The sequence below is a fragment of the Perca flavescens genome, chromosome 5, assembly GCF_004354835.1.
Source record: "Perca flavescens isolate YP-PL-M2 chromosome 5, PFLA_1.0, whole genome shotgun sequence".
In the NCBI taxonomy this organism is placed as follows: domain Eukaryota; kingdom Metazoa; phylum Chordata; class Actinopteri; order Perciformes; family Percidae; genus Perca; species Perca flavescens.
The window spans coordinates 11,276,895-11,302,605 of NC_041335.1; the positions used below are offsets into that span (position 1 = coordinate 11,276,895).

A 25,711-nucleotide genomic window follows, 5' to 3' on the forward strand; every position below is an offset into this window, starting at 1 on the left:
AGTGGGATCTCTATGCTTTTCTTGAGTCCATTTTTTTTTTACCTGCCCCAGGAAACACAGATTCTTATAAATGCCATTGTGAACGGACTGACAACTAAGTGCTTAATATCCAAAAACTGTTTCAACAAACACGGACATGATTAATATAAAAACAGTGAGAAAGTGTCACTTGTTTGAGTGCCATCCATCTGGCAAATCATCTCTCCCCCTGAAGTCAACAGGCCTTCGCCGTTCCTCAGGACCCATACCCCCCCGCCCCCCCAATATATGACGACATCAGCAATGAACAGCATGTTTACCCTGTAAACCAATGATATGACCCTCCCCGCATAACAATCTCTGCCCGCCCCACCCCTTCCCCCAAAAGATACATCATTGCAGATAACAGACAACAAATGACACCATCAAAAGTTCACCATCAAAATGTACTAAAGGTCTCAGCTCACGTTCCAAACACGGGACTGGACTGACTGAATTAAAAAAAAAAAAAAAAAAAAGGAGCAAAAGAAAGAACCAAAACAAGAAAAACTAAATGTTGACTCTCCTCCCGTCGCCTCGCGTGTCTTCTTGTAGTGGTAGCAGTGCACGGGCCGCCTGCACCTGGAATTCACCGTGAAGAAGCGTGAGAGGGCCCTCGCTGCGTGGGCCGCCGCTCTCAGGTCAGATCTGCGGTCAAAATCTGTCACTAGAGCAGCCATCGCCAGGCCCCTCACCAGACCACCACCCCCACCAACACCACCCCCGAGTCCCTTCCACACAAGTGTCAGCACATCAGAGCGGTGCACCCAAAAGGTGCAGGTCAATGTGTCTATATCGATAAGGCCAGTGAGGGAAAAGTAGTAAACTAAAAAAACGAAAAAAAGTGATTTGTCCTTTAGAGTAGTCCTGGAGTGAATGCATACCACGTTAAGTGCAAACACGCACTCACACACACACACACACACACACACACACACACACACACACACGGAGCAGCAGTGCCTCAGCTCGTCGCTGAGGAAATGCAGAGTGGAATGGTGTGGGGGTAGGTTTGCAGTGTGTGTGTGTGTGTGTGTGTGTGTGTGTGTGTGTGTGTGTGCAGCAGCACAGAGTTGGTTAGCGGGTGTGGTGGTACGGTAGATTTCCGGGTCACTCGCTGTCAGACAGGGTCTCGTACTGAGACATGAGCAGAGGCTTGGGCTCCTCCTCCCACGACCGGCCCTGTCCAGGCGCCGGCCCAGTGCCCTGGCCCCCCGGCTGGCCAGAGGAGGGTGAGGGAGCGGACACCGTCCCGCTAGGGAAACGCATTATCAACGGGTTACACGGGAAGGGAGTCGGAGTTGAACCTGCAGAAAGCAGAGTGACCAAAATGTTATTATGAGTTTTTCAAGCGACCGCCAACCGATAACGGCGTCGCATCAGTTAAGAGAAAATCAATCCGTCTCAAAGATGGGGGTTTTCTACCTGTGGATGAAGGCCGATCCTCCCAGACACGGTTGGTAAGAGGAGTTCGTCTGTTGCAGTCTCCCTCAGAGTGGACCGAGGACACAGAGGAGGGCCTCTCGCCCCCTGACAGGCCTGGTCCTGGAGATTTGGCCTTGCGCCCATTAGAGCGCCCGCTGCCCTTTGAGGACTTTCCCCCACCTGCAAACAGAGGAGGCAGAGCGTAGACCTAGTCAAACAAAACACTTCTACCCCGTCTGCAACTGCAACAGTTTGGCTGAAGAGTATACTAGTATTATTTAGTATTTTATCTGCATAGTGTAGATGAAAACGCAGATCTCAGAACTCAATACATGTTTTCACACGTGGCCCTAATCCTCTTCCGTACTCTTGAACTACCCTAATAAATTATTGTTTGACAATACATTTACAAAAGGCTTCATAAATGACCTACATTTCGAATTTGAATGGACTCATTCGTTCTTAAGAACCAATTTGTTCTTAAACCCCACTCGCGCAGTTTTCCCAAAGATTCTGGCATTCACCAAAGTTTTCTTATTTGGGATTTGGGGCACTCAAGAGCACTCTTACGCACAATTGAGAGCTGACATGTTTGCCCAAAATAAGTAGTTATACCGTTTTCATCCGTTCTTATTTAAAATATTAATATTTATTTATAATTTTGTAAGTCATTATTTTACACACAATTATACGTTTATACAATTATAATACACACTACACTTACACTTCTGCTCACTCGTAAAGCACTTTGAATTGTATTGTGTATGAATTGTGCTAGGCCTATAGACTTCATCAGTTCTGCGCCCTTCTCCGGATACAGCGTTCATTAGGGCTGTGCTCGATTGAAGAAATTCTTAGTCGACTAACACTCATTCAATTGTACCGACTAATCGATTAGTTGATTTAATAGACAGATCTATTAGATGTATATATAGATGTAAATCTGAGTTTCTCCGCAAAGAGTCATGCAAAAGCACCACTTTAATTCTTGTGTTTACCAGAGATGTGCTCGTATGTTTCTTGGAAATAAGTCATCCAGCATGAAAAAAGCAGAAAACCTGACTAATCGACTAAAGAAATCTAAGTTGACTAAGACCAAAACAACCGATTAGTCGACTAATCGACTAAGAGGGAGCAGCCCTAGTGTTCACTGCATGAGTAAACGCCATAGATTGTAGGATTGTTAACTGTCTTTTATTTGCTGCTTAGTATGCACTGCTGACGCTACTAAATATGAGGTCTCGTTTTTCCTTAACTTCTTGCAGCAGTACCTCCACTTCAGAATTACTAAAGTTTGTCTTTCTTTTGGAGTTGAGCCCTCCACCGTCTTTGCCACGTCTTTCTCGACATTTCTCTAAGTGTAGGAGCAATAGGAGCAATGGGCACGAGCTTTCAAATTACAAAGACATTGGGATTGATCATTCTAAGAACACACCTCCAAACAATTCAGCTGTTTGAGAACACGTCGTAAATCAGACGTAGACTTTTCTTAGGGACTTAACTCTTAAGAACAAATTTAAGAAAAAACTTAGGAAGATATTGGTGAATGAGGCCCATTGAGTATAGTGGATTAAAGTAAAAAAAAGATTTCCTCAGGCAGATGATGGTGCTCGAAGAAAAAAGGGCACAGTTGTGTCTGAGTCCTTAACAGCCAAGAGATCCGTGCATGATGAGCTCAGTTTAGTTGTGGGAAACTAAAAGATTCGATAAAAAGCTTGATGCAAACCCACACAGTGCCTTGAAGGTAAAACTGACAGCCTTAAATGTCACCTTAGGGAACAGAACATGCAAGACTCGATTTGGAGTAAAGAAAACAGATAAAATACAAATGTGTCTGAGGATGTTGCACCTTGTGAGAAAAAGTCTTCAACACGTCCGTCGGCTACAGGCATCTGGTTAGCAGCGTTGGATGGAGAGCGTTCCTCTGACTGATCATCGTATTTGCCCATTAAGGCCTTTCTTATAATGGCCTCCAGGCCTATTGAGTTACCAGGTGTCTCTGGAGCTGGGTGGCAGCGGACATTCATAGGTACTGTGAGAGGAAGGCGTGTTGAACAAGTTAGAAGGAGAAATGGAGTGCAAGTACAGGGAGTGCAATCGGAAGCAGGAAGAAATGGCATGAAGCTAATGATACAGCAACAAGTAAGAAGAGAAATACACAGAAAGTAACTATAGTCACAGAAACAGAGCATTGAATTCTATCAGAAGGTACATGAGCAATGAAGAGACAAATCCGAGGCAAAAAGAGTAGAAACAACACAAATGATGACTAGGGTTGGGCATCGAGAGCCGATTCCTACTTGGAATCATTTGAAACATTACGATTCCGTTGGAATCGTTTGGAGGTTTTGGTTTCAAATCTGATCATGGGTTCCAAATTTAACATGCGCAAGTTTTGGTTTCTGTAGCGGCCAGGCGCTTGTTGTGTTGCAGCCACGCAGCACAGTAAGCGGTGTTCTAGTGTGGCTTTATTTTACACTGAAAAAGCCCTGTCAAACTGCAAACCACCATTGAATCAAAATAAACTTTCCTCTTATTTGTGAAATAAGCATGTGACCCGTTTCAACTCCGCCTCTCAAAGAATCGGGAATCGATAAGAACCGGAATCGAAAGGAAGAATCGGAATTGGAAACCGAATCGTTAAAATCCAAACGGACAAAACCAAAGGATTCAGTATTGTCAGAAGAGTGGGAAGCCTTGTGCTGAATTCATATTCCGTCTATCCATGTGCACCACATACTGTGCCTGAAGGCTTCCCAGAGGACGGGGTTGAGAAGGAGATGCATTTCTATTAAGGCCTCTCCCAATTCTTGCACGCATCCTATGTCATAAGTGCCCTAGCAATTGCTCACCTGGGAACACAGGTCAAGTTAATTTCCTGTGTCAATGCCACCTTTCACACCGCCTTACGACCTTTTACAACAGCTCTATTGTGAGCACACGCAGTCATGTAGAGAACAAAAAAGGTTAGTAGCTAAGAGAAACCCATGTTTAGGATTGGTGGGTGGGGATATGGAAAACTGCTACCTTGCCTTGGTATTTCAAAACCCTGCAATTTTGCTGACTCCAAAGTACTTGTGCAGTACAAAACACTGTTCATTCCAGTATGTAATGCTCTGCAACTAAACAATTCAACATGTAAAGTCCAACTTGTTATGCTGGTGCTTTGGACCGCATTATACTTGAATCTAATTGTTGAGAATGACTCAGGCTTAACCATGCTTCCACAAAGGACACTATCACAATGCTGCTCCGTTACCACAGTAGGTTTATGCATGCATTGACCCTCAACATACATCCACTATGAAAGGCTATCTTCTCATTATAAATCAATTTAATAATTGATGAGGTTTAAAGAGATTACCTGCATTTGTAGACGCCGGCATATTGAAGATCTCGGTTCCTGGCTGACCAGCATCTGAAAGTGGGAACAGGGTTTCTTTTTAAAAGTCCATTCTCTTTTTAAAAAGCACACATAAGGTTTTCTTCGGAAAACTATTTTTTTTATTAAAAGATTATTTTTTGGGGGCTTTTCCCTTTATTAGATAGTGACTGTGGATATACAGGAAAGCGGGAGAGAAAAGGGGATGACACGTAGCAAAGGGCTGCAGGTCCGCTGCTTACGATGGGCCAAATCAAAGAATTACAACAGATGCTAGAACTCCACGTCGATCTGCTGAGATCTCGACTGAAACATGTGGCCCTACTTCCTGTTAATACTGCTGTAGGCTCACATTGCTTGACCTATCTTCAAAGTGCTGTGTCAGCGGTGGAGGATGATCTGGCTACATTGGCTATCTATTCTGGGATGGGGGGGGGGCTCTGGCTTGTCTGTACTTCTTCACACCAATCACAACCGTCCTGGGCGACGCTACGCCCCGACAGCGGAGATAGGTAGCCGAGGGGGGGGGGGACATCACAAACTGCCAGCAGGACAGAACTTGTGCTGAGGTCAGACTTACTGAAATCAACCTCATTTCCCACCACAGTCATCTTCTTGATCATCTCCTGTTTCTTTGACTTCACAATAGCTGAGGTGCTCTCAGTCAACTTGCTGAAGAAAGCTGGAGGCTGGGAGGTATTGGGAGGGGAACGGGAGCCCATTCTGCAGGAGGGAAAGGAGAGCCCGGTTAACGCACACACTAACCAAGCCCTGTGGTATTCCTATAATATACTTAGTGTAGTTTGGATGTTTAGATGCAAAATGCTGATATGTAAATATCTGTATACAATGTATTTTTTTAATGCGTTTAAATTTTAGTAATTGCCATGTCCGAGCAGCATTTTCAGTAATTGTCAACAGTTCTGCTAAAATGATTTGCAGGGCTACAAATGTTATAATAAAAATGTAAATCATCCACTCATCCAACTACTTTCTGTTGAGGGTGGTGGTGGCGGCAGGCCCACCAGCTACAATACCTCCCTTCCTTGCAGAGTAATTATACCTCAATTACATTATATTACATTTATTTATCCAAAGCAGCTTACAATAAGTGCATTCAACCATGTGGGTACAACCCAAAAATGGCAAGAATCGTGTAAGCACAACCTTGGGATTTCCTCTACATGGAAGCATCAGATACTCTTCCCCACCCTGTCCCTCAGAGTGAACCACGACACTCTCAAAATAAGATTGTAGATAGAATTGTAATAATTAATTCTAATTGTAATAATCTAATTGTAGCCGCTTATATTGACCACCACAGATGAGGGTTGGAGCATCGATTGGCTGGTACATTAAGACCCCTCAATCATAAATAATAATTTAATGATTGCATTTAACTCTCATCCTCGAGGGGGTAATATGCCACTTTGAGACAAAGCAGAAAAGGAACTAAACTGGACACTTCACTCCTCAGCTGTGTCCTGAATGCGCCAATTAGCTGTAGTCTTTTGTTCAGCATCCTGGGAACCAGCACCTTTCTCTAAAAGCCCATTAGCTTAATCTCCAACCTCCATGCAACACAGAGGGGACCATGTATCAACTGACCATGAATCTGATCTAAAGGTGGAGCTGCCATTTATGTCTGTATATAATAGCTTTCTTGTTGTTGACAGTTGTTTGCCTGCTTGTGTCATTGAACAACTATTCAAATATTCAACCACGGAAAAAAATAATGAATTGCAGCCCTGCTAATCTAAATGTCATACAAGCTATGTCCATCATAAACTTGAACATATACAACACGGTTTGTTAGCTGTTTGTGTGGAGATCCACAGCAATGTGAGCAGTTACCCTTGCTCTCCCTGTTCGTTGGAGTAGGAGGCCCCTCCCTGGGCTTCAGGCTCAGAGCTGGCTCCAGCAGGAGACACTGGTTCAATGCCATCATTTGAAACACTAACAGGTGATGTCTTGGGCTGGGGAGGAGACCTGCAAAACATACAAAGGACAATACAATTACAGCATGAATTACATGTACATTGATTCAAATCAATGAATCCTTGGTGAAATGTTTCAATTATAATTATTAGTAACACAGTTACAGCGATTCCTACCGGTCTCTGTTGCGTTCTCCACCAAGGCCCTCTGGATATCGGGACCCTTGGGCAGAGTCCTGTGAGGTGGGTGGGGGCTTGGAGGCACTGGGTGGACGGGTCAAATCCAGGACAGGCGAACCGTGGTAGCTTTGCTGCTGCTGCTGGCTCTGCCTGGTGTAGTCTTTAGTTATCACCTCCTGTTTACGTGAAGACATATCCACGTCAAGAATGGGACATTGTCTGGCATACATTAGGCATTAACATCTTTCAAATACCTATACTGTTCAGCACTTTAAAACCACGTAGGGATTGTGCTACAGGAATATTAAAGACAGGGTTGGCAATAGGGATGTCACGAGAACAGATACTTGCGATACCTTCCATTTCTAAAATGACAAAACACAGACTATGCCCATTTTTTTGAAGCACCGTAGGCACCGTTAACGACGATGCCAGTGTTAGCAGCATCAGTGCCTCTTAAGGAACTGATGGGGGCAGTATACACTTCAGAGTGATCCAGTCGATACATTCAGAAGTAGGAGGTCACGAACAAGTGGCCGAAGTCACGCCCTTCGACTTCAATATTCGATTAAACTATGAACAGAGTCAACAGAGATAGATTCTACCCGACCTAAAAAACGGCATGTTCACTGCAAACTCACGGTCCTCTCTTCCCAATTTACAGCGCCCCTCTCTAGGCTTCAAATAACTCACCGTTGACAGCTATGGCTGCTGAACAAGGCTACACGTTAAAGTAAACAGCCGTGGCTGCTTGCTTGCTCCTCCGGTAACGTCAGCAAGCAGTTAGCATGGCCACGTTAGCTATGGTTAGCCAGGATCAGTCAGGATCACTTTACTGGCTGTCTCTCAATTGTTTTTGCGAGTAACCAACTCGGGTACTCTAGCTATCTAATTCAATGTGAGTAGCTAAACAAATGTTGAAATGACATAAAATGCCCGTCCCTTGAGGCCTTGATAAATTAGCCTGAAGCTAATGCTTAGCTACCTGTTGAGGAGGAAATTAGCCAACTCGCCGTCATTATAGGGTTCTAAGCTGTCTCCATCTTTCAAATACATCTCCAATATTTGCCCGGGGTTTATAACGTCTCTGGTCACGCAACTATTAGAAACACCGTTTTGTTCAAATATTTTAATAAAAGAAGTTCATGTTTCAAGTTAAAGTACATGGAATCTTAGAAAATCCTTTTTTTTTACCGTGGTATCGAAATCGGCATCGAGAATCGTGTTATTTTACTGGTATTGGCACCAACTACTGAATTTTTGGTATCGTAACACTCCTAGTTGGCAATGTTGGAAAGCTAGCAAGATTTGAAAGTAGCATCTCTTCTGGGCTCCATCTAACCACTCCCCCTGCCCTCAGGGCTCCGACCCACACACAGGCGTGCACCGCTGCTTTATAGCAGAGCGGAGAAAGGACCACAGTTTTACTTAATGTCCCATTCACCGGTAAGCAAACACCTAACATTATCATACACAATGTTTAAAACAAACATGGCTACGGTTACATTGAGCTGAGGCTTGTACATGGGAGGGGTCGAGTAGGCCCAGCGGGGCAAGGAGGCATTTCATTGGTTCTTTCCAAGCAGACCACGAGGCAGTGATTGGTGTGCGTTTCTACAGAATTACAGCAGCTACAGATGCTCTTTTTCACTCATTTTTCAGAGCCCTTAAGTTATTTATTGCTGTCGGGGTGTAAAGACCATTTCAAACAATATATAAAAAGTGCATATTGGAAATAGTTACTGACCCTGCCTTTAAGATATGAATAAATAAATAAAATAATAAAATGTTTGCTATGTTATTGTGTCTTTTATTGCCATTTGTAATGCAGTGGTTGAGCGAACTTACACTGATGTGCTGTGCCAGGGTGACCACCCTCTGGCTGCCTTTAACACAGGGGGACGGGGGCTGTTGGCCTGGAGACAGTCTCTCCTCAGACGGAGGACGGTACAGACCGTGTGGTTCCATCTTCTGCTGAGCTGTTGAACAGACACAAATGTACACCCATGCACGCACACACACGCACCAAAAGGCAAAAATCACATCCACACGAGTAAAAGTTAGTCCATGGAGGCACAATTCAAGATCTCTTAAGTGTGCTAATAGAACATGCAGAATTCATAAATGCCTTTCCAACCATCAGGACTTATGGCGTGGATGTGCAGGTTGAACATTTCATGGAGCATCTGCACATGAAAGCTCAAAGGACAAGCGTGTGCAAGTGTGTGCAAGTGTGTGCGTGTGTGTGTAAGTGTGTGCGTGTGTGTGTGTGTGGGACAAGCTACTTCAGATGAACTCTTTGCATACAGACCAAGCAAGCCTAGCTTTGACCAGAAATGATGCTAAAAATGACTGGTTTTGCATCAGTGACTCATAAATGAAGAAGTCACAGAAAGTCACTTTATAACAGACGTACTCAAGACCATGTTTGCGCACTGGATATAAAAAATAAAAATAAAACGATAATAATGCCTTAGAGACTTGATGAATCCAATGCATTACTGTAATGAATACTAACTTACCCCAAGATAGACCCATTCATGGTAAGCCATGAATATATGAAATTATTGTTGAATCCTTGTGGGAGCCTATGAGCCTACTTCAAGACCCCCCCTGTGTGTCATGTATCACTGTGTTTTCTTACACAACTCTTGCACTACAGTATTTATCTCAGGAGTGGATGATGTAAGTTGACTGTATTGACTCCCAGAGAGGACGAGTCCCCCAGAGGGACAGGATGCTGTGGTTTTTGTTGTTAGCTAGCAACGACAGAAGATACTTTGTTCATTTCATCAAAAGCTTTTGCTTGGTGATGCTGTCCTATCAATAAGTCTGTCTGGCAGTCTTGACTTTGCTACATACAAGAGTTTTCTGTTAACCCTCATTTGAACTCATGCATGCAGTCACTTGCCCTACAGGCTAGTAATATATATACATATATACACACACACACACACACACACACACACACACACGCAGAAAATAACAAAACAAAAATCACATTCCAAATGACGAACAAACTCCCAGAGGCTTGATTGAGAGAGATGTGTTGAGCGTTTGGCATGTGTGGGAAAAAAAATTAACAAAAAACCATCAGCATAAATTACAGTGAGCCATAAATAGGAACATGCAGAGATTTGGGGCGGACAGAAGCTGCAGTACCCCCCTCCCCCTGGATGGCTGAACGTCTTCCACGTCTCTCCCCTTTCCCACCCTCCTCCTGTGCAACACCGGTGCTCTCTTGGGACCCCAGGGAGTCAGTTTGGTGGTTGGTAAGGCTGTCAATGAGGTTTAATGAAAGGGACTGTCACACCAATTATCTATTCCCCTTTAGTCATCTGGGTTACATGTGGTCATTGTCCAAAGTAGTGCCCAGCACAATGTGTTTCTAATAGGTCTATGAGTATCTACAGGAAAGACATGCAGTAGTGAAGTAGAGCCACCACATGTACAAAGTGATACAAGTGTTTGAATTACAGGCAGTCTCATTAAACATGGGTTATAAAAGCCTCCTGCAGTGAAATACCTTTTCCTGTGCCTAAAATAATCTTGTCATGCCCGCTTGCATGTGGTGAAATATTCTGTTTAAAGTAAGCAGCCGAATGGGAGGGAGGAGGGGTGCCACATGTTAAAGTCACATCCTCTACGAAAAGAAAATGAAAATAAGCAGCCAAGGATGTTCTGCCTTAATGTCCCACCATCTTTAGCGGTCTTAAAATTACACCTTAAAAGGACACTTAGGATCTTTTTCATGGAAAATGACGTGTTGAGTTGTTACTATTTTATCAATGTGCCATCAGGGTTGTAAACTGCCTGTTCTCATTTCAGGTCCAATTTGGACAGGCTAGACGTTTAGTTTTCCAGAGGGCACTCTTGGTGGTCTTTAAGTCTGTAAAGAAAAACTAATAATACAACTGGGAAAAAAAAAAGCAAAAAAGTATAGCATTGAAGGAAAAATAATGTAAATGAATTGGGCTGATTTAATAATGCCAACCACCACAGCGTGCAATAGGCCACAGACTGACGGGGGAGGGTCTGGGTGATGAGGGGGACCCTGGGATCCAGAGCGTCTTACCATCAGTGGCGCAGCTGGCAACAAGCGAGCCCGTCTCTGCCATCCCCGTTTCACAAGAAATTTGACGCATAATAATCGCGTTTATGAAGTTGGCCGCAGTCATTGTGGTCTTACCGAGTGCTCGGAGCTCTTGTTCCTGAATGGACATCGGTTTGTTTTGAGTCTTTTCCCTACTAGGCGTACCGCTTTCTCCACGGCCAGGAGGGTTATCCGACTGGGGAGGCAGCAGGTGCTGGGACCGGCCTGAAGCCGAGGGATAGGAACCTGGGTACATTCCTCCTGGGCTGGGGCAGGACAGCTTGGGGTCAGATCTACTGGAGGGCCCGTGCTGGTCCTGCACGTGCTTAGGTAGACCACCTCTGGCTTTGCCTCCATCGCGACTCTGCTCTTTGGCTCCACTTGAGTCCATGGCAGGTGGGTAGGCCTCAGGGGGCACACCTGTCCTTTGGAGGTGGCCAGGGTAACCTTGGTAGCGAGCCGGCCCAGAGGACATGGACCTGGCAGGTCAAACAAAACGTGCTTAGTAAACAACACAATCAAAATGTTCTCCCTGCTTCTGTGACATTTGCTCAGGTAAATATCCCCTGTGTTGTCAATTTAAAAACAGAACTAAAATGCAGTTTACCGAAACACAGATGGGCTGGAGTGATCGCTGACAGAAAGACTCTTGCCCCCAGTGTTGTGCAGAACACTTGGCCTCTGCTGCACGTTCTCCTGGGTGCGAGGAGACACTGGGGAGTGCTGGTGGCTATATGTTTGGGAGGAAGGTCTCACACTGCTGCTGCTGCTTGCCAAGCTGTGCTCTGTACCTGAAAGGGACAAACAGATTAATTTCCCAAATGCATTAGTCTTTCATAAAACTACATTTGTGCTGCCAGTATGTTACTTTTAACTTGTACATAAAAAAGGAAAAGCCTATCTTCTCCACACCTGGTCGCCAGATTGGGGCGTGCTCCACATTTCCAAGAGACCCGCCCTTCTCTCGGTCACGCTCTCGGTCTCGGTCTCTCTCCCGTTCCCTTTCCCTTTCACGGTCTCTCTCTCGCTCTCTCTCTCGGTCGCGTTCACGCTCCCTCTCTCTCTCTCGTTCTCTGTCTCTCTCCCGGTCCCTCTCCCTCTCTCTGTCACGTTCTCTGTCTCTTTCACGCTCACGCTCTGAAGATGCACCTTGCATCTTGTTCATGTGCGAAGACCCAACTGTACAGAAAAAGGTAAAGAGAATTTTTTTTTTTGGTATTAAAACGGCACAGGGTACAACATATTTAATCTGTAGGTGAGTTTGCTTTTGTGAATTGAATTGTACCAGGTGAGATGGGGGAGGTGGTGTAAGGCCTGCCAGAGAAGGTGGGGGTCCCCCCGGGAACGTAGGTGATGCGATCCATTGGGGAGCCAGCTGTCCCTGCAGAGGGAGGGACCAGGACAGGTAAGTGTGGCACCTGAGAAAGATCGATGATCCCTAGGGGACAGAAAGAACAGAAGGGTAAAGGAAACATGATAGCTGGTCCAGATGTGTGTTGATTTAGGGGATAACAGGTAAATAAAGCATAACACTGCGTTCTAGTACTGGTCCACATGACAAAATGGCATTCTCAACTCCAACAGCTGATTTGTCATTGGGTTGAGGTTTTTATAGGTAATGTAACAGGTAAGTCTATACCACCTCATTCAAATGTGGAAAATGTTAAATCAACACAAAATCGGGAAAGAAATAAGTAAATGATTACAAAGCACTAAAATGAGAGAATACAATTCAATCTGATTAGATTCTTCTTTCTAGGTCACTAATGAATGATGCAAGACCACTCCTGTAAATAGTTGCAGTTCTGGTTTGTTAATGTTTGCCATCTCATTCGGTATATTTCAACATACTGCTTACCCATTGACTCTACAACTCAACAACTTGTCAGCAACGTACATGCATTTCAATTACCTTGATTTATACATATGATTTATAAGGGCAAATGGATCATAACTGCGGTTGCAAGTTAGATGTATTGGACGCTTTGCCAATAGGGCTGGGCAACGTTTAAAATCATCATCACAATATTAAGAATGAGATTTTCCGATAACAATAATTTCCAATATGACAAATGTCTGCAAACTGAAGTGCAAAGCAGAACTGTGGTCCACTGTTATGCCTTACATGAGGCTGAACTTCAATAACTAATTGTTAGTTTTAAATTAAAATTAGCATGGAGTCGTTAATTTGGACAATGGAATTATCATATCATTTTTGTCATTACTACCCACTACTCTATTTGCCAATATAAATTAAAATGACTCAAGACAGTGACGACAACCAACAGTCAAGACGATTCCTTCTCCAGCAGCTTCCAATTACCTGTACCTTAACTGCTGCTTGATGCATCACACCAGCTGATTGCCCACAACGTGTGCCAGACAAATGCCACCCAAACTGGGCATGCAACATGCAGCTTAAGATAAGAATCAGTAACAATCAAGTAACCAAGAGATTATGACAATGGCTACAGAAAAATGTACTCAATATATCCAAAGCTGAATCCATCAAAGTTTACAACCTTTTTAGAGAAAATGATACACACAATGATGACACAAATCCATGTGAATGCATTATCCACCCGAGTTGCAGTGTGAGATACAAGGTTAAGTAGGCCATGAACAGCACTGCCCTTCTTCATGTTGCAGCATACAGGTGATTCTATTATCAAAAGACATTTAGGAAACATAAACCCTGCTGTTGTTTAGTAATGGTAAGAGCTCTTAGCAACCTCCATCTGCAGGTACAGCCCACTCTGTTTTGAGTTTACAGTTGTTCCGCTGAAAATAGATTTTCAGTTTGCAAAACATCTTTAAAAGCCAATGTGAACACAACCTTAAACAAATATGAGTGTTGTCAAGTCAGACAGCCTTACCCCGTGGGCCTGCAGAGTAGGGCAGAGGAAGGGGCTGGTCTCGTGGAGCAAGGCCTCTCAGCAGGTCTGAGCGCTGGGCGGCCATGGCAGCAGCTGCAGGCCACTGATGCATCTGCTGGGAGGTGATGTAGTCATTGAGCAGCGTCTGGCGGTTCTCCAGGGCTGCAGTGTCAGGAAAGCTTCGGATGAGGTAGGGGTAGGGATGAGGGTAGGCCGGGTTGGGCGCTAGGTGACGAGGCAAGTAGTAGGCCGCTGTGTATGAAGAGTAAGAAACGTCTGTCAGGAAATGTCTGTCATTCATATTGGACTAAATTACCAACCATAATGATTATAGGCCACACAGACGTTCACTGAGGCCGACACATAGGTCTCAGTAAAAGGCAAGGCTGCATTTTCTGATGCACGGATAACTTACAGTAGGCCTTTATGATTATGGATTTTGGTGATCTCACATAACTGCCAGCAAAGCTCAATCCAACCTCGATTTAGCAGAGGTCTGATCAGGTAAGAATAACATAAAACACTTTAAAGGGGAACTTTTTTTTTTTTTTTTTTTTTTTATCTAACTTGACTGGGGCTGTACCTGGGTCAATGGGGATGCCACGGGGCAGCGATGCAGGATCAAAGGTTATGGGGATTTGACGGTAAACATCTGCAGCCCCAAGACCCTGCAGCAGACGCTCATAGGTCTGTTGATCTGGAACACCTTGGAGTGGTGATTTGGTGGCACTCATTTCCCTGGGGGTTGGTGTGGCTTTGCGCTCCTGAGGCGGATTCTTACTGGAACCTGGAGTCAAAACAAGGAAACAACTGAATTTAATGCACAGTCTTGGTGGGGTTCTCAATTATTTCAGCTGTCTTGACTGTATGAGATTTACCCACCGTCATGCTGCCTTTGGCTTGCCTCCCTGGACAGAGGGGAGCCGCGGTGCGAAGGCCCAGGGTAAGGGGCCCTTAAGGCGCCCTTGTCCTCGTAGCCCACGGGACTATGATGGGTCTTGCTTCCCTGCTCTGACCCCAGTGTAAGCGGAGAAGAGCGGGCAATCGTGCTAGCCGTACTGACCACTGCGCTGGGCCGCCCTTTTGGTGCTTCTTCGTAGCGGCCCCTCTCAGCACGCATCTCCAGGTGGGAGGGTGCATTGTGGTAGGAACGTGGTGAACTGGCTATGATGGAGCGGACATCATGACGTTTCCCTGAAGCAGCTGCCTCCTGCTTCATGGGTGTTCCCTGAAGAGAAGCACAACAGGAATAAATTAGTTAAGTGTAAAGAGGACCAAACATTAAGGGTTGGATAGCCTCTGCATGTGTTGTTAGCATGTGTGTACAGTTATATTCTTCACTCTTTAATGTTACTAGATACAATGATAACCCGGACTACGAAAGAATATTAACTGTTTATTAGCCCAATAGCATGTGTTTACAACAGCATGGCTAACACCAACAACCAAAGCTAAAGTTACCCACAATCCATCAGGTGTACCTCATCTGCGGATCTAATAGTAGCCCAAAATACACGTGTACCTGTGCTATGATGCCCTCCTTGGTAGGCTGTCTCAGCTCCTCTCTGGGAATGAGGTGGATGGAGCGCCCAGCCTCCTTCACCGTAGGCACCATGGCCTCTCTGCCCTTCATTGGGTCGGAAAGTGAACCGGGCCCACGGGGTGGGGAGCCCTCTCTCTTCATCTGCTTAGCCTCTCTCCTCAGGTAGCCATCCTGAGGGTCCAGATGACGAGGTATACCTGAAATCACATACAAATTATGTCAATCCTTTTTTTTCTTCAAACATGAGTAGGTGGCATATTTCATATTTTTCTCTATGACATAGACAGAATGGAGCAGAGAAATGGAGAAACAAAGAAGAGAGACACCAAGACATTAGAGCTGGGTGATTTGGAGAAAATCAAATATCACTATATTTTTAACAAATACATCAATGTCAATATTGTCGGGTTGACTATTGGTGCTTTAACAAAATATTAACATAATGAGATAAATAAGAAAAAAAAAAAAATCTGTAATGTGGATATAATGACTCAGTGGGTAAACAGTCTGGTAAGTTAAAAAAATTACATCACTTTACTGTAATGCAGCCTTTAAAACCAGGAAAAGTCAACACTTGTAAGATGATATCTAGCCTCCTATAAAGATATATTGCCCAGCCCTAAAAGAAATGTCCTGATAGGGTTACATCAGCTCAGCTGAACCAGCAGGGGCTCTGAGAGCAGCTTAATCCACTACTATCTCTGAGCAATATGAGACAAGATGGTTATGTGACTTTACTGCTGTCAGATAGATAAATATGAATATTAACATGAAAGTACTCCTGCCAGCGGGTGAGTTCTGGCAACAATCTGTATCTTGAAAGAAAAAACAAATATAAAAGCTATCTTTTTCTGCAGCTCTGCTGAATGAGCATAACTGTCTGATGAAGCACAATGCGTGAGTACCTTCAGGAAAAACACACAGAATGCATACAGAGACGATATTAAAAACCATTGTCTTGCAAGCAAGCAAGACATTTACTTTCAGTTCAAAGATTTACTCTGCTGCAACATTTTTACGACTTTTCTCAGTCCTATTGTGTGACTTTGATCTGCTATGCATCCAACCATGCATTATTCACCCCCTCAACTGTGATTGGGAAAACAATGTCAGCCTGTTTCTATTATTGTGTCATCCAAAAACACATATAGAAAACACATATAGATTGTTTTTTAATGTACATTCAGCCGGAGGAGATTAGATTTAAACATAAATGGTAAACACAGAAGAGAGGGAAAAACCTTGAAGGAAAAATGTTTCACAGCAGAAGGGAATGGGAGTTAGATTTAAAATGAAATTCACATGTTCATGTTTTATATTGAGGAGTCATCCTACCTTGTGAGATGGAACCACGGATATGATGAGCATCCTTGTAAGGTGTGTGATGCGGACTGTCCCTATCATGAGGCATGGCTCGACTAATCAAACCTGTGGGGTGGGTGAAGGAGTAGTGAGACGTAAGACTAGGGTAAATTATTTCATCAATAATGTGAGCTGAATGTGATTAAACAAGGGTGAAACTGGATTTTATACAGTAGCAGTTGTTGTACAGTTGTGCGGGAGTGTCAGACGGTTAAGGGGGTCGTCTCTTACCTTCACAGTTGGCAGCAGACAGTGAATCCCTCATAGGCAGTCCTCTAGAGATGCCTCCCTCCATAATGTCATAAGGACGCTTCAGGCCTAGAATTTCCCCAGACTGCCCGGGGCCTCGGCCCTCATCTTTAGGGGGCTGAGAAGGCGGGCCTACAAATGACAAAATTTTTACTATAATTAGGTAAATAATATCTCTTAGTTTAGGGATAGTACTAAATGAGATCTAAAAAACTTGCATGAATGACTCAAGGTGCAGTATTTTGCCAGATCTAACCCAAAATGAAAATAATCGTTGGCCATGGCATAACATATACTGCAGCCAAGCTGATGTACTCACGGTCATATGTGAGAATGTGCCCACTTATGCCCTCATAGACCACATGGCCTTTAGACAGGGCCTCATCCCGTTCCCTCTCAGCACGGCTGGCGCTGTCCTCTGTGATCAGGCGGGTTATGGTTCCCTTATAAAGCACATCAGCCGGTGTCCCCTGTGGCCAAGAGAGGAGACAAAACTGCACTTTATCATCACAGTTGGCAGCTGTGGCTGTTCCTTAGTGAAAGTCTAAGTTTATATGACAAATTGTAGCGAGGACCTACAAGAGACAGCCTTGACTATCAGTAGCAGCCATTTACAGGCCCCGATTCTGTCAAGCTAGACAGTTTTCAGAACCACATCTACATTCCAAAGTCACATAAGATCAAGCCTCTTTCTCAGCAAACCAACTTAAACTTGTCGTCTCAGGCAGCACTAGACTACGTAGCACTCCCAACAGGCTACTCCTTGCTAGCTTACTGCACGGGCTAGTGGCTACCAATAGCAATGCCCACGTACAAGTCAGGCTAAGGCTATTGGACGGATACTGTGAAATTCACTCAATATAGCTTTTATTAGGGATAAGCACTATCATGAAACTTTACAGTGGATAAGATAGACATTTTAAAGCACACAACCAATGCTATGAAAACAGACTCAAATATAGCTACTAACGTCTGTTATAAAAGACCATCACAAAATTAGTTTAGAAAACAGCTTCAAAGGGCTTTTAATGAGTCAACAACCTTAATAATACTATAATGGTACAGATAGTCTACGTGACTGGGAATAGTCTTTGTTTTTCTTTTCATGATTGTTGAATTGGATGTAACCGGAGCAGACTGTAATGCATTATGTTACATAAAGTGGATTCTCTTTCTTGAATTGTTTGTGCCCCAGAAAGAGTATTTCTTACAATGGTGACAGATAACAGTGTTCCAAACAAATATATAAATAATAAACAAACAAGCATAACAAACACAGCTGGTAAATACAAAGAAGTACTCTGTGAAGAAGCGGAGGTGTAACAATAGATGACAACAGGCTTCAAACCTTGAGTTACATCACTCTTACCCTGAGTATGAGTCATATTTCTACACTGCTTGAGAGCGGGGGCAGGTGCTTGAGTAGGAGACACAGTAGTGCCTGAGATCATGTTTCTTGTCTATTGGTTGCAGCTTTTCCAAGAAGACTGCTAAAGGTTGGAGGCCAGGCTTGTAAGGTTTCGCGTAATATAGGGGTTTGTTTACAGGATCGAATGGCACGGACCAAAGCCATCCTCTTCTACTCCCTACAAAAGTGCAACATTGCCAAATCTGGTTGTTAATCTAGCTGCAAGCTAAACATATAAAATTAGCTGTCCCTCTACAACGGCAATGATTATGCTTTATCACTTTCACCTTCTCATTACTAACCCATCATGGTGGATAACAGCCCCCTCAACACTCGCTTTCTCGTGTATGCCAGTGGGATGTGATATTACAGTGAACATATCAATGACTGGGTTTAGCCAGAGTCAAGAGCAAATAGATAAATACAAGAGGGAACAGACGCGGTACAGTGTGTACCTGTTGCTAGGGTGACAGGGCCACTCAGCGCTGTGGTCATGTTAAATTAGTGTGTGGGATGTCTGTGTACCAGAAACATTAGCCGCTACTACCATGAACCTTAAACACAGTTTAACATAGAGTCAGTTTCAGTTCACTATTTACATCCATCAGCCTCTGGACAATCTCACATTAACCTGAGTGATTTGAGGGGAAACACTGGGCCAAGTAGCATCTTATTTATTATAACAGGTCTCTCCTAAAGCTACATAACGGCTCACTTGCAGTGGTTCATTTTTAACTGACTTATTTAAATCCATTTCCGAGGTTGTTCAGGGGTTCTCCAAATAAAGGGGAACAGAACTGGTTGCCAGTATTATGTCGCAATACACCACTCAAATGTGAACACTGTCAGCAGAATATTCAAAAACGCACTCACGTTCAAATTGCCACATCCAACACAGCAACAAGTTGCACATATGGGAGATTCTGTTACAGTTGAAGTAAAAACACCACTCTCCCATTATAAAACAGCCTATGAATATCAACGAAAAACACAAAATAAATATGAAAAGCTATTATTAAAAGTGATTTAAGAAATATGTCTAAACCAACAGATACCTTTTCTGAATGTTAAGTTAGTTGAGCTCTGAAACATATCAAAGTTGGATTGACTCAACTAATTTTATTCAAGCGTACACCGTGCAGCTTAGTTATGTAGAAAAAACAAACAAGTATCCACAGCAAATCTCTACTGGGATCGTCAGAGAGAGGGAGAGATTAGGCTTAAGAAGGACCAAGGATATAGACTCACAATACTTTGCTGGTCTGAGCTCACCTGAGTAATGGAGCCCCCTCGGTAGGAGATTGAGGAATCTGGATGCATTCTGGTCCCTGGGATGCCTTTAGTGATACTTCCCCCCTGAACAGCCGGAATAGAACCTGCAAAGATAGCATGTAAAGACAGTAAGAAAGGAAAGCAGTATTAAGAGTAGTTCAAGTGGAACACAATGTTAACAATAATTGGGAATAAAGGTTTGCAAAAAGTTCTGCAAGGTTGGCAAAGCCAACATGGGAGCACGGCTTGAATCAAAGCAAATGCTACAGGTTGTTTTGTTTTTGCTTGCCGTATAAAATGTATTTAAGCGTGGCTTTATTAAGTTCTCCAGGTTTACTTTAAAAAGGAAAACTTTGTTGAAGCACCACTGGCAGTAATCACAGCTGTGAATTAGGGCTGTCAACGAATATTCTAAATTCGAATATATATTCGAATAGTTTTAAAAAAACGAAATTCGAAGGTGAAAATTAATATTCGAATAAAAATTTTAAAAAAACGCTCACGGTAGCAGAGGCTGTCTGCTTTGCTAGCGCGCCTGAAAGCCGTTACATACCGGACGCAGCCCAGCTGGCGCATACAAATGTGACATCATGAGATTGCCGTTAATATTTATACCTGCGCTGGTGGTCGCAACACTAGCTGCAGTCTTCTCCTGAACAGCGGTGGCCCTAATGAGCAAAGACGCTGAAAACCGACGCTGCCCTTTCTACGGACTAGAAGAAGGTAAACAACGGCAGAAGTGGCAGCAGCATTGCAGTCAATGCTTCGATTTGATTCACTGACCTACTTCGTCGGATCGAGCCTTTCATTCATAAAAGAACTCATCACTCTGAGAGTCCTGTTGTCTGCGAACTCAAAAAAAGAGCCGTGCGCAACGTCGGCTCGGCCGGATATTGCATAATTTTGACGTCACAATGTCGCGCGCCACCTTGGATGCATGCGCAACCAGATGTTCGAATAGTTCGAATAGTCGTTATTTTAGAGGGAATATTCAAACGTAATTTTTAAGCAATTTTGACAGCCCTACTGTGAATCTTCTTGAGTTTGCATCTACTAGCATTGCACACGACAACTGGGCAGTTTCTCCCATTCTTTACATCCTCTTGAGCTCTGTCAGATTAGATGAGCTTCAGTGAACTCAACTTCCCACAGATTTTCAATTGATAAGATTTAAGTGTAGCCTGGGCCACTCAAGTACATTAAGAGACGTGGCTGAGTACCTCAGGTCACTGTCATGCTGAAGAGGTTAATCTTTTCAGCATGACAGCGCTGAACAAAACGTGGGAAAACCCATGATTTGACTTTGGTATTAGAAGGTGTAGGGTATCTTGATTGAAGGCAAAAAAAAGTATTCAGTTTTATAAAAATCTAATAATAATAAAACCTGGAAAAAATTAGTCTGGGCATTTTTTCAAGACAATGATATTCTTTACCCACAACACAGGACAAGGAAAGACGCAGAAGCAAAGCACCTGTTTACTGTATATGGAAATCAAATTTAAGAGAATAAGAATTGAGCCACCCACCACGTCCAGCAGCACTATCATGAGGCGAGCCCTGGGTTGACATGTTGTCAGCTTGAGAGGACAAGCTGCGAGGTGACAACTGTTCCTGCTTTATCACGGGGAAAGGACCTGCTGTTTAGTAGATAAGAGTTTGAGAGTAATGAGGAAGCCATGTCTATGGTGATGCATCAGACTTTAATATTAGTTGTGATGGGCGTCGTAGAAGTGGATGGCAACTTGCAGGCAAGAAAAATTAAAGTGTACTGGTCCCTACACACAATTTTACTCACCCACTTTCCTCTGATCCATCCAGGACAACCCCATCTGTGTGGGGGTCATCTTCCCATGGTCCAACCCATGAGCTGGGCTGTGCAACTGCACTGGGGTGCCCTGAAGAAAAGTATTTGGTCATGATGGTGATATACAGTATAATTGCTCAAGTGTAAAAATAAGTGTCAGATTATATTGTTCGTTTTCTTATTCATGCCTTACTTTTTTTATTTGGCGGCTATCTAAGTGAGCTACTAGGATTGTATTGAAAATAATACTACTTTTCAATTCCACGGTTTCGGTGTGCCACTGCCAACTAGTAAAAGCCCTAGTTTTCATTTGTGTAGTGCTATACCTGTGTGATGGAGCCTCCTGGCTTGGTGGAGGAAATGAGTGGCGGAGGCTCTGGCATGGTGAGTGGCCTCACTGCTGCTAGCCTCCCACTGTCCTGTGGCAGATTAGGGAGTGAGGGGTGGCCTGTTTGCTGGAACGCTGGAAGACAGGAGAGATTATGAGATTGAGATTTGACTATTTGAGTTTGAGAAGAAAAAGTGGAGGCATTGTTCAAAGTTCCCATAATACAATATATAATATATCGTACAACTGAGGCTTTTAAGAATATAAAGACCGGGAAGGACAGAAAAGACTCACAGTTGAAGTGGAGCAGATGCTGGTCGTGACTGATCTTGGCCATGTCTCTCGGGGACATGGGGTAGCGGGACAGCACTTGTCGACCCAAGTTGGAGGTCCTCAGGTCATCAGGGCCCAGTGCCTGCTTCTTGGCTTCAACTTGCGGCGAGAAAGCCCGGGACCTTTCTGCAACAACAACGCACAGATTCAGGGCCAGAGCACTGCACTCAGCTAGGCCTCCACTAATCCAAGAATCTGTCCCTCAGCCGCCAGTCACTGTTGTCAACAACATCAACACCAATGTCATTGTTGTCTATTGAGCATAGAGAGCCCCTTTGCTATACTTCCCAGCCAGGGTGATATCACCACTGAATTAATACGCCAACATTCACAACTAGCCACTGCTAATAATTATTGTAAAGTACACACAGTAAAAATCCAACAGAGGAGGTGATCACCCTGTGGTGTGGTTAAGGTGTAATTAAAAAAGGGAATGGTGTGGCAAGGGGTGAACCTACTTAATCCCTGCAGGAGGGTCAGTAACCACCTCTCGTTGCCTTCCAGCTCTGAAGGGACACAAACACACCACAGATCATCGCATCCTCACAGACTTTTCTCTCTCTCTCTCACACACAAAAACATGCAGTAACTACATAAACACTTACCTATATTTACCACTTGAGGTGACTTGTGTATTCGCCAACAGCCAAATGCTAGTCAATAGTAGCTACCATGTAGCCTGCAAATATGTCTACACCTGCCTCTGTGTCAGGCACTGTATAAAGAGCTGTTTACGCCTTTTTTTTCTTTTTCTTTTTAAATGCATGAAAAAAGTGGTCGCTGTACTTTTCGCAGATCACAGCTGCTGTGCCCAGTTGGTTATAAAAGACCTGTCTTTGTCTGGACTATTGCTAAAAGTCTTACACTGTGCTCTCAGAGATTCACATTCCACATGCTCACAGTAAGTGCACTGAACTAGACTATATTCCCTTCTGGGTCAATAGCAATACCAGATCATTTATCAGTTCCCTCTACACGAGTGTCCCAGAAACACTTGAATACCCTAAACACTAGAGAACACAGACTCAAGGTTAGAGCATGTAGCAAGAACCAACTAAGTAAAACTAGATCAAATGCTGCTAAAACTGCAGAATATGCAGCACTTTCATTAACCTCCATTTTCTTTTTAACATGATTCGTCATTTACAGTGCTAATCTTCTTCTCATGATTCCATATACCCATTTTAAAATGGACAACTTTAGCAATGTACCATGTTATACATGCATACCTACAGCCGGCAGAAGAGTAATATTAGGGATCATACAGAAAGAAAATGATGGGATGGGAAAAAGACAAATACTGAAAATTGTGAGAGATATATATATATATATTTGTAATATATTACTTACTATTGTAACTTTTGCAGCTTACATCCTTTACTTCTCTACATAATATATGATTGATGAAGTATTAATATGACTGTTAACTTAACAGATTTGTCGGCTACTTTGAGTCTGTAGGCAACAAAAGTTTTCTTTGTTATGATGGAGGTGTGCGTACCATCCTTGTCGCTGGTGGAGGGGCTGGGCGGGCGATTACGAGGACTGCTGCTGTGAAGAGCCTCCCTGTCTCTGTCTGCCTGCGAGGTATAAGGCTGCTGTTTGCCTGGCTGGCCTGAAAGCTGCTGCTGTTGATGCTGCTGCATTTTGACCTCCTGAGAGGACTCCCCATGAGCCATGGTGATCTGTTGCTGGTACAATGCCAGGGCGTGGGGGGGCAGCACTGCCTTGCCACCTCCACTCCGCTGACTGCCCTGCATTGAGGCTTCTGGCATCTACACACAGGATGAAAAGGAAAGAAAAAGGTTACAATCACACCACATGCATAACACAAGCCCGCTTCTACCTGGCATTCGACATATGGTTAGCCACATACAGCATCAGATAAACCTGATAGCTAATAAACATATCTTGTTCCCTCGTGAGCTAAAATATCCCTAATGCCTGGGATCTAATTTCTTCTCCACAAAGCAATCTATCCCATCATCCAGCATCTGGCTGGCTTATTTTATACAAACATGACTTGACAATTTCACCTGCTATACTGTTATCTCTGTAAGCAGAGAGACAGGGATAGCATTGATACCACTGCACAATAGTGAGAGAGCTGAGCAAATCAGTTTTTGGTTTCAAAACACTACCAGGGTCAAATACACTTCCCAAGGCTGGAAAAGTTGATATGCTCTTCACTTAACTGTTGTGTGATGTGTGAGGGGAAAAAAGGAATAATACACACAATGAGAAACATACAGTTCAACTAGTGACTCACAATAGGTGGTATAGCAGCAGCCCTCTGTTTGAGCTGTTTCAGGTCCATGGGCTTCTGCAGTGCGGAGGATATGACTCCGTCATGAGCGTAGTTCAGTAGACTTGGCCGTGGAGAAGTCATTCTACACACACAGAGACAGAAATAAGTTAGTGCCTTCTCTTGTTGGCTTTGCCTGCTTGATCCCAAATACAACATTGCATTAGAATGTTTCTGAAAACGAGGGCAGAGGTTCTGATTGTGTTTCCACATGCCTGCCTACCCATTCCCACAGGAGACAGGCACAGTCACAAATCCTCACTCACTAAACTATTTAAGTATTCAAAATATGGCCAAAAGAAGGAACACATTGGATGTGTGCGTGTCTGTGCGTGTGCACGCGTGTGTGTGTGTGTGAGAGAAAGAGAGCGATGTAACATTAGCCACAACATTAAAACCACCTGTCTAATATTGTGAAGTTCCCCCTTGTGCCACCCAAAACAGCACTGATCCGTCATTAGCAAGAAATTTGCAATATATTCCTTAAAGCGCCCATATTATGCTCATTTTCAGGTTGTATTTTAAGGTTGTACCAGAATAAGTTTTAATTTAATTTTCAAAAAACACCATATTTTTGTTTATATTTACTGCACAGCTCTCTCTCACTGCTGCACATCCTCTTTTCACCTCGTTTCTGTTTTAGCTACAGAGTGAGACCTCTTCTCATCTTCTTCTTCACTACCATCTTTGATTGCACTCGCACATGCTCAGTAGCTCAGATGTAGAGCACGTCAGCTAGCTAACTCTAGAGACAGTAAACTGTGATGTCACAGTCCGAGACGATTTTGAACAGCTCACCAGGAGACTGAAGGCAGGACACATTCAGAAACCGTATCTCACTCAAAACAGCATGGATGGATTTTTTTCAAAGTTTGTATGTGTGTGGAAGCACCAGAGACACAAAAGAACACCCCAAATCCCAGAAAAAGTGATTTTTTCATAATATGGGCACTTTAAGTCCTGTGAGCTGCAAGGTGGGGCCTTCATGGATCGTACTGGGCCACTGCCATCAGGCAATACCGTTGCCAAGAAGGGGTGTACTTGGTCTGCAACAGTTTAGCAATGTTTAGGTAGGTGGTCAAGTAACATCCACATAAATGCCAGGACCCAAGGATTCCCAGCAGTGCGTCACATTGCCTCCGCCGGCTTGCCTTCTACCCATAGTGCATCCTGGTACCATCTCTCCCCTAGGTAAA

The 25,711-nt window shown here is 43.8% G+C and overlaps 1 protein-coding gene across 4 annotated transcripts in view; it reads right to left on the reverse strand.

Moving 5' to 3' along the window:
* Positions 1–281: 281 nt before the first annotated feature.
* The window catches only part of ncor2 (nuclear receptor corepressor 2), a 103,869-nt gene continuing 78,439 nt past the window's right edge, over positions 282–25,711 (reverse strand). For 2 of the 4 annotated variants that reach the window (XM_028577582.1, XM_028577580.1), the window contains exons 21-47: positions 24,480–24,600; positions 23,712–23,985; positions 22,669–22,716; positions 22,172–22,336; positions 21,876–22,012; positions 21,541–21,640; positions 21,272–21,382; positions 19,746–19,849; positions 17,385–17,535; positions 17,048–17,197; positions 16,790–16,882; positions 15,434–15,651; positions 14,794–15,139; positions 14,495–14,698; positions 13,912–14,163; positions 12,321–12,473; positions 11,948–12,214; positions 11,643–11,826; positions 11,132–11,514; positions 8,791–8,921; positions 6,940–7,118; positions 6,680–6,814; positions 5,406–5,548; positions 4,808–4,861; positions 3,293–3,475; positions 1,444–1,623; positions 282–1,325 (exon numbers count right to left, since the gene is read on the reverse strand). In XM_028577582.1, coding sequence (XP_028433383.1) covers positions 1,129–1,325; positions 1,444–1,623; positions 3,293–3,475; positions 4,808–4,861; positions 5,406–5,548; positions 6,680–6,814; positions 6,940–7,118; positions 8,791–8,921; positions 11,132–11,514; positions 11,643–11,826; positions 11,948–12,214; positions 12,321–12,473; positions 13,912–14,163; positions 14,495–14,698; positions 14,794–15,139; positions 15,434–15,651; positions 16,790–16,882; positions 17,048–17,197; positions 17,385–17,535; positions 19,746–19,849; positions 21,272–21,382; positions 21,541–21,640; positions 21,876–22,012; positions 22,172–22,336; positions 22,669–22,716; positions 23,712–23,985; positions 24,480–24,600 — 4,663 coding nt within the window. In that variant the 3' untranslated portion in view covers positions 282–1,128. The remainder of the gene's footprint in view (positions 1,326–1,443; positions 1,624–3,292; positions 3,476–4,807; positions 4,862–5,405; positions 5,549–6,679; positions 6,815–6,939; positions 7,119–8,790; positions 8,922–11,131; positions 11,515–11,642; positions 11,827–11,947; positions 12,215–12,320; positions 12,474–13,911; positions 14,164–14,494; positions 14,699–14,793; positions 15,140–15,433; positions 15,652–16,789; positions 16,883–17,047; positions 17,198–17,384; positions 17,536–19,745; positions 19,850–21,271; positions 21,383–21,540; positions 21,641–21,875; positions 22,013–22,171; positions 22,337–22,668; positions 22,717–23,711; positions 23,986–24,479; positions 24,601–25,711) is intronic. The other 2 variants (XM_028577581.1, XM_028577583.1) reach the window with 2 other exon arrangements.